The sequence below is a fragment of the Arachis ipaensis genome, chromosome B07 (assembly GCF_000816755.2).
Source record: "Arachis ipaensis cultivar K30076 chromosome B07, Araip1.1, whole genome shotgun sequence".
Classification (NCBI taxonomy): domain Eukaryota; kingdom Viridiplantae; phylum Streptophyta; class Magnoliopsida; order Fabales; family Fabaceae; genus Arachis; species Arachis ipaensis.
This window is the reverse complement of record NC_029791.2, coordinates 15520560-15527553: the sequence shown is the minus strand read 5'-3', so window position 1 is coordinate 15527553 and position 6994 is coordinate 15520560. Positions and strand designations below refer to the sequence as shown.

The window sequence follows — 6994 nt, the reverse complement described above, 5'->3', positions numbered from 1 at the left end:
CTAAATTTTAATACTATAAAAATAAAATATTAATCCAAAATATTGACTAATATAAATAAAAAATATTGATTTCTGATATTTCATATAATTAAATACTACCTGTGTAAAATGGAGTGCTAGAATAATTAATAAAATAGAGTGCTAAAATAATAGCACTCCTAGATTCCATTATATATGTTTATTATTTGTGGAATTGTTCTAATAAAATAGCAACTTTTTTTTTTGGGGTCAATAAAATAGCATCTTAATTATTAGCTACATTGTTCATGGTATATACAAGTTACTGCTTTATGTGTCTCATATGGATAATGAAATTACTAAATAATTGAAGGTGGTGGTTGTTTACTTTTTGTTTTTGGGACTAGAAAAAGAGACTGCCAAATAAGGCAGTATTTATTAGTATGTACGTGCACATACATATAGTACTCACAATAAATAATATTCATTCAAAACAACTCATCAAAATCACCTAAAGTATGAGTTTTATTTAAGCTCTATCAACTTTAGGGGGGAAAAAAAATAAAGAAGCACATAGTCTATCCCCCCAAAAATTTTGTAATTATCTAATTTATAGTATATTATTGTCCATCCGTCTAAGACGATAACATTGTGAGACGACAAGCCTTACTCTAATTAGGATTTTTCTTTTTCTTTTTTTTTTTCGTTTTTTGCTAACATTATAATCTAAGGTTCTTTTATTGGAAATTAAAGATAAGATTACTAAATTCTAATTATATATATGTTGGACCAAAAACTTTTTCTCTTTTACACTTTTGTCCTTCGTCGTTTACCTCGAAAACTAATTTGATGGAATCAATCTTAGCATTTGACTTCCAGATGGATGCCACATAAACAAACCTTAGACGTTAAGGAACCAAGTATCATGCGCAAATACTACTGTTCATGATACAATAAAGCTAGCTCTGCACTCTGCAGAAACCTAAAATATTGTCAATTATTTTATATCGGGAAAACAATACATTGCAAAGAGAAGAGCGAAAAAAGCAGCAACCCAAAAAGCAAATGCTTACTTAATATATGCTACAATAAGAGGAGTTAAAGGTAATGAGACGGTTGTCTCTAGCAAAATAATAATTAAAAAAAAAAAACAATAATCTTATCGTATAATCCATTATTGTTGAAACAATAATATTACATCAACAGTTTCCATGGATGATTCCCAACGACAAAATAATGTCGTTTATCTGAGTAAATAGAAACAAATAAGTCTTTAGCTAATTTGACAGTGACAAAATAGTTCTTAATTAATGTATTAGTTAGACAGTTTCTATTACAAATTAACGATAAAATTGACCAAAAAAAATCAAGATTGTATTGTCCTACAGAAAACATGATCGATGACTAAAATGAACTTCTTTTTATTATAAAAAATTGCGTTTGAATTGGTGGCTGATTCACATATATAAAGGAAAAAAGAACTCTAGATACAAAAGTGAACAATTTTAAAAAGTGTTGCAAGACGTGATTATTATTAGATTTTTAATTATAAATATATTTAATTTACGAAAAAATATTGACTTAACTCTAATATTTTTTATATTAGAAAGAATCTAACTATAAAATTAAAAACAGTGTAAGAATTTAATTGAAAAAAAAAATACAAAAACTTAATTAAAAATTTAGTAAAATTATAAATACTAACCGAATAATTTAACATTATTATTATTATTATTCAGCAACGGCAATTTAGTGCCAAAAATCCAAAATGAGCAATAATAAGCCAATAAGTCACTGAAATTATTATGGATGTTTATTGTTTTTCCAGTGAATGAAAGGAAAGCGAAAACATTAGACAAACACAATACATATTGTTCCATTATTTAGTAGCTGGATGGCTGGATCCTTATTACGATGAATCAACAAGAAAGGAAAGATGAACTTGGTTGATTGGTGTATATGATGATGACTGCAATGATATTGGTTGATTGGCAGAAATGCTGATGATAACATAGCAGAATTATTTTATATTTGGGCGAGAATGGGAAAGTTGGGAACTATGTCAACAGGGACCTCAACTGTCTCCAAGTTTTTGAGAGCAACTTTGAGTGGATCTGTAATCACACCGTACTTGTCGAGAAGCGAAGCCGCAGCCTGTTTATCACCTTTGGCTTGTATGGTGAGTATCTCCCTGCTCAGGCTTTCAACTGCATCTTCAATCTTTGAAAACTCAACAGAAACGGTTTCATCCGAGTTCACCACAAACCCTCCTTTCTCGTGAATCCAGTTGAACTGCAATGCCTGTCCTTTCCCGTGAGCCTCTTCTAATCCAAAACGCACTGACCGGAAGCATCCAGCCAGAAAAGAAACATACATAGTCTTCACTAGACTTTCAGAGAGCAGCCCCTGCTCATTTACCACATCAATTCAGTTGAATTATGCTGCATTGTCACACACAAATCACAATGATGATAACTAACCTTGGAGATCAAGAACCTCAATGCCCATAGGCCTACTATATCAGCTTTTGCTTCTTCTATTGCTGAGTAGAATTCTTGCAATTCCTGCATTAAAAAGACCGCACTTATCATGTAATTATACTAGATGCATTCGAGCAACTCCAATGGAGCATTTTTTTGGAGTTTCATATTCCACATATACATGAAATAAAATGGTTCCAAATTTCAGTTTGTATTGGATATTATTAGAGATATAATCATTAATGTTGTCTTCTCCTGTTAGTTTAAATTTTTAGGATGACTGGTTTTATAACATGGTATCAGAGCGTTCTTGTTTGAGGGAGAAGTGTTAGAAGAGATATAACCATTAATGTTGCATTCTCTTATCAACTTAAATTTTTTAAATGAGTGATTTCATGACATGATTAATAAAACGAGATCGATGGTTATATTTTATTAAAAAACCATTGAAACCAAATATTTAAATGATAAATCTCATATTTAGTTTTAAATTACTATATGATCCCACAAATACTGATATATCATTTTGCAGAATCTAAAATAAAATTGAACTGAAAGTTCATCAAATATAAATGTTATAAGTTATAACTAACCAATCTCACAGTAGACTTCTGACCATTTGGAAGTGTTATGGTATGAGGTCCAATCCCATGCACGCATTCATGGCAGATAGTATGCGTGAAAAATGATTCAAAATCTACAAGCTCTTGTTGTTCCTTAGCAACACAGACTTCAGCTATTGGCATAAGAATGTGCTCAAACCTATTCAGATTTCAGAATTGGAATTGATGTCAGAGAGTGGACTCATACATGAACAAACTAGAAATTAAGCTGAAAGAGAGAAATTCTACTTTGCCTCTTGAACATTCTTAAGCATGACCATAGATGTTCCGCGTTCTTTTACAATACGCTCATCATTCGGTAGATTGAAAGCAACAATTTGCGGTCCCTTGACATCCTGATCAAAAGAAATGATTGCATTACAAGTAACTAATAATCCCTTGTAAAATTTCAGAAATAACATGGTGAAAATTTTACATATCTATCTCACCCCTGCATTATATATAAGCTGGATAACACGGATCGGTGCTGCACTCACATCTTCTGATTTGTAAGCATTGTCCATCGGGAGATTTTGTTCCAGAAGCTTTATTTAGTTGCAGAGGAATTATTATTTGATATTTTAGTCACATGAGATCTATAATTTTTGTTTTGCATAATTTATACACATTGGAATTATTTAATTAAGAATATATAGTACCTGCATACTATCACCAAAGAGTTTCAGTTGAGCAGTTGCTTTATCGTCTCTAATTCCAATAAACGCTTCGAATGTAGCCTAAAAAATAAGTCATTATTACTCTCTTCAATCAATTTATGCCACCAACGCTAAAATGACTTTGTTATAGACACCAATTAATGATTCAGAATTATTACCTTATATCCAAAAAGTTTATCCTCATAAGTTTCATATGGCCCAATTGTGACATCCAACTTAGAGTCCTGCACAGAAAACATAATTAGAAGATCCTGAAATTTCTTATAAATCACATACACACAACATAAGCATGCTACAAGAGTAATTAATTACCAGGTCCATCCAAGCAATATCCGATTCATAATAATCATTTGAAAGGAAAGCATCAGCCTTAGCATGCAGCAGCCTCTTCAAACTGCACTTGGAAAATATTTGAATGAGTGAACAACCACAATATATAAATATATATACCATGAATACCTTGGTGAAGTGGTAATCTCCCCAGCTTTATGTAATAAATCCGCAGCTTTTGCAAGAAGAGACTTATACTCTTGAGAGTAAGGAACCACATGTAAATCATTATCATCATCACTGTTACTGTGCCTTCTAATAACGCTGAAAAAGCCTGTTGCCTCTTTCTGTTGATCCTTATCCAGATTCCCCTTCCAAGTTTCAAACTCCTGCAATTTTCATCATATTTTTCAATGTATGCTTATTAAAATTAAATATAGTTATGGGGTATACCTTTTTGTCCATGTCTTGGGGGTAGAAATTAGCACAAAGTGGTTTCTGCACGGGAAATGCAGCTCTGTATTCCAGACCCTTCCATGCTGTAACTGTCTTAGTAGTTGCATTAGGAAGAACTTTTATTGCCGAATCTGCACTTGTCAAAAATGCTTCATCCTTGTCAAGGCTAGACCTGCCAAAAACAATGGTGAATAAAACATATCACTTTTTTGAGACATCAGCCCATGGTTACCACGTGTCAGTCACACATCAGCATCTCTATTAACCATGTTAACGCTTAATAGTAAAATTGAAAATGGAAACTTAAGTGCAGTTAATTTCACGTGAAGTAGGATAGTATACCAGGGGCTCTTGTTAATCTTATAGTAGGACCACTTCAGCTTATTTAACTCTGATTCATCAGCATGCTCCTTCAACCATTCTCTCAGATCTGGATTACTGTACCAAGACTGATACGCCGGAATTAAAAAAATATACAAACTTGTATTAGTACGTAATAATGCAGTGCCAATCAAATTTTACAGATGTTCACTAAAATTTAGGTATAAACTAATCAAGGTACAAAATGAAAATAATTGCATGCAAATTAACTACCTGCACATAAAAAATTTCATCGATTACTGCTGCTGCTTTCACAATTAAAGCAAGAGCCTCTTTGTCTGAATCCGAAAGCCCTGTCAACTGTGAGAAGTTCCAAGTTATTTCTAACATCAAATAACGGGTACCACAGCATCTTGCCTGAACTAATTAAAACTAATATGATTCAAGGATACAAACCTCTGCATTGAGGGAAATAGGAGCATAACGATTCAGTTGCTTTTGTAGTGCTAAAGTGCGGGCAACAGTGTTCTCTTGGTACCTCTTTGTTATTATTTCAAAGAGCTGAGCGTATTGTCCATGAGCATCATAAGGAACATAGTGTGGATCATTTTTGGCCAGCAAACTTTCATACTCTTGGTAAGTGACATATTTAACAGCAGAAACATTTTCCCTCTGCCAACCATGTTAAAAATTTCCGTCAGGTTTCTGTTTTTAGAGAACACACACAATCACACATTATGCATAATGCATGCTCACCTGCAGAGTGAAGGCCTCTAGTGGTATTGGATCAATAGTTGTTACCAAATACACATCATTATTAATCTCTTTTCCTCCATTATTCCTGGCACTGCCACTGCACCATCGATCAGATTTATAGAACTTTATTAATCCACCATACAGGACAGGACAGACTAATATTTACCTTTCTTCTTGGAGGAAGGAAAATATAAATTCGAATGCATCTTCGGCAAGTGTTACGCCTAACTCTTGCTGGAGCTTCCTTCTGAAAATTCAATCATACATATGCACAAAACAATAATAGTAATATTTTTGTATATGCATTCCATATATGGCTGCTAATTATAACAAAGATTCTCGTTATATCATGCTATTATTTTTCTCAAAAACTTAAACCGATAAAAAAATGACACATAAATAGCTATATACTATAATAAAAATCATTTTTAGTAACAAATTTTTAATGTTAATAATATAATAGTCATTATATGTGTTATTTAACTCATGTTTTTGCAATAATTATATGTTTGCTTTTATTATTATATGTTATAATGACAATTATATATTTTTTATTGTTGTTAAAAAAGTTTTTACCGCGAATTATATAATTACCATTAAAATCTTTTAACAACAAAGAATAAAAATTGTTACTAAAAATGATTTCTAGTAATAATATCTCTAATATACCTCTCAGGCAAGAGGCTTTTGAGATGATTAATAAAAATCGAACTCTAGACGTTTAGATCATTGAAATTCTGATACCATGTCATATATAAATTTCTCTTAGTGGTTTAACTTAGACACGCAAATTATTATATATCTAATAAATATATAGAAATGAATGAATTAGGTACCTGGCAGTTGTAAGAGGTGAATGAGGAGATATTATTATTGCAGCAGTGGAGGCGTCCCACAGGCCTTGGAAGTGATGATGGCGTTGCACTAGGAGCAACTGTTGCGTCTTCTCAGCAAAAATCCACACATGAACACCACCACGCCCTTCAACATCATCATGCTCATAATCCCCACTACCCCCTCTGCATAATAAATAAATAAATAATATGATAATCAACTTGCATTGCTATATATATTCACAAGAGGAGAGGGGTTGCTTACCTGTGTAGCTGCCTCTTCTTCTCCGCTCCACACACCATCATCGTGTCGCTTTATCACCTGATAATAACTAACTATATATATGTGCATGTATATATCAAAAGTCACATACTCTCTAGTTAACATGTAATAAGTAACTAATATAACATTTGAGAAAGGCTAGCTTATCACCAACTTTTTTTTCTTAAATTAAAAAAAATATTAGAATCATAATTTTTTTTACTATCTTTTACTAGTTTTAAATATCAAAAACCAATAATTAATTAGTAATTACAAATTTTTATACTCTATTTTATACAACAACTTAATAATTTAATTTTCTCGATATGATTTTTTTAATTTAATTATTAATTTATTATTATTTTTTATTATTTAAGAC

General features: G+C 31.8%; 1 protein-coding gene across 4 annotated transcripts in view; it reads right to left on the bottom strand.

Annotated features, from left to right (window-relative positions):
- LOC107609379 (nudix hydrolase 3) overlaps window positions 1728-6994 on the bottom strand; it is an 11667-nt gene continuing 6400 nt past the window's right edge. For 2 of the 4 annotated variants that reach the window (XM_016311327.2, XM_016311328.2), the window contains exons 2-18: window positions 6619-6689; window positions 6357-6539; window positions 5687-5767; window positions 5521-5617; window positions 5221-5436; window positions 5038-5124; window positions 4786-4892; window positions 4441-4615; window positions 4177-4376; window positions 4030-4111; window positions 3876-3941; window positions 3700-3777; window positions 3490-3585; window positions 3290-3396; window positions 3032-3200; window positions 2439-2522; window positions 1728-2364 (exon numbers count right to left, since the gene is read on the bottom strand). In XM_016311327.2, the coding sequence (XP_016166813.1) occupies window positions 1984-2364; window positions 2439-2522; window positions 3032-3200; window positions 3290-3396; window positions 3490-3585; window positions 3700-3777; window positions 3876-3941; window positions 4030-4111; window positions 4177-4376; window positions 4441-4615; window positions 4786-4892; window positions 5038-5124; window positions 5221-5436; window positions 5521-5617; window positions 5687-5767; window positions 6357-6539; window positions 6619-6659 (2250 nt within the window). In that variant the 5' untranslated portion in view covers window positions 6660-6689 and the 3' untranslated portion in view covers window positions 1728-1983. The remainder of the gene's footprint in view (window positions 2365-2438; window positions 2523-3031; window positions 3201-3289; window positions 3397-3489; window positions 3586-3699; window positions 3778-3875; window positions 3942-4029; window positions 4112-4176; window positions 4377-4440; window positions 4616-4785; window positions 4893-5037; window positions 5125-5220; window positions 5437-5520; window positions 5618-5686; window positions 5768-6356; window positions 6540-6618; window positions 6690-6994) is intronic. The other 2 variants (XM_016311329.2, XM_021107372.1) reach the window with 1 other exon arrangement.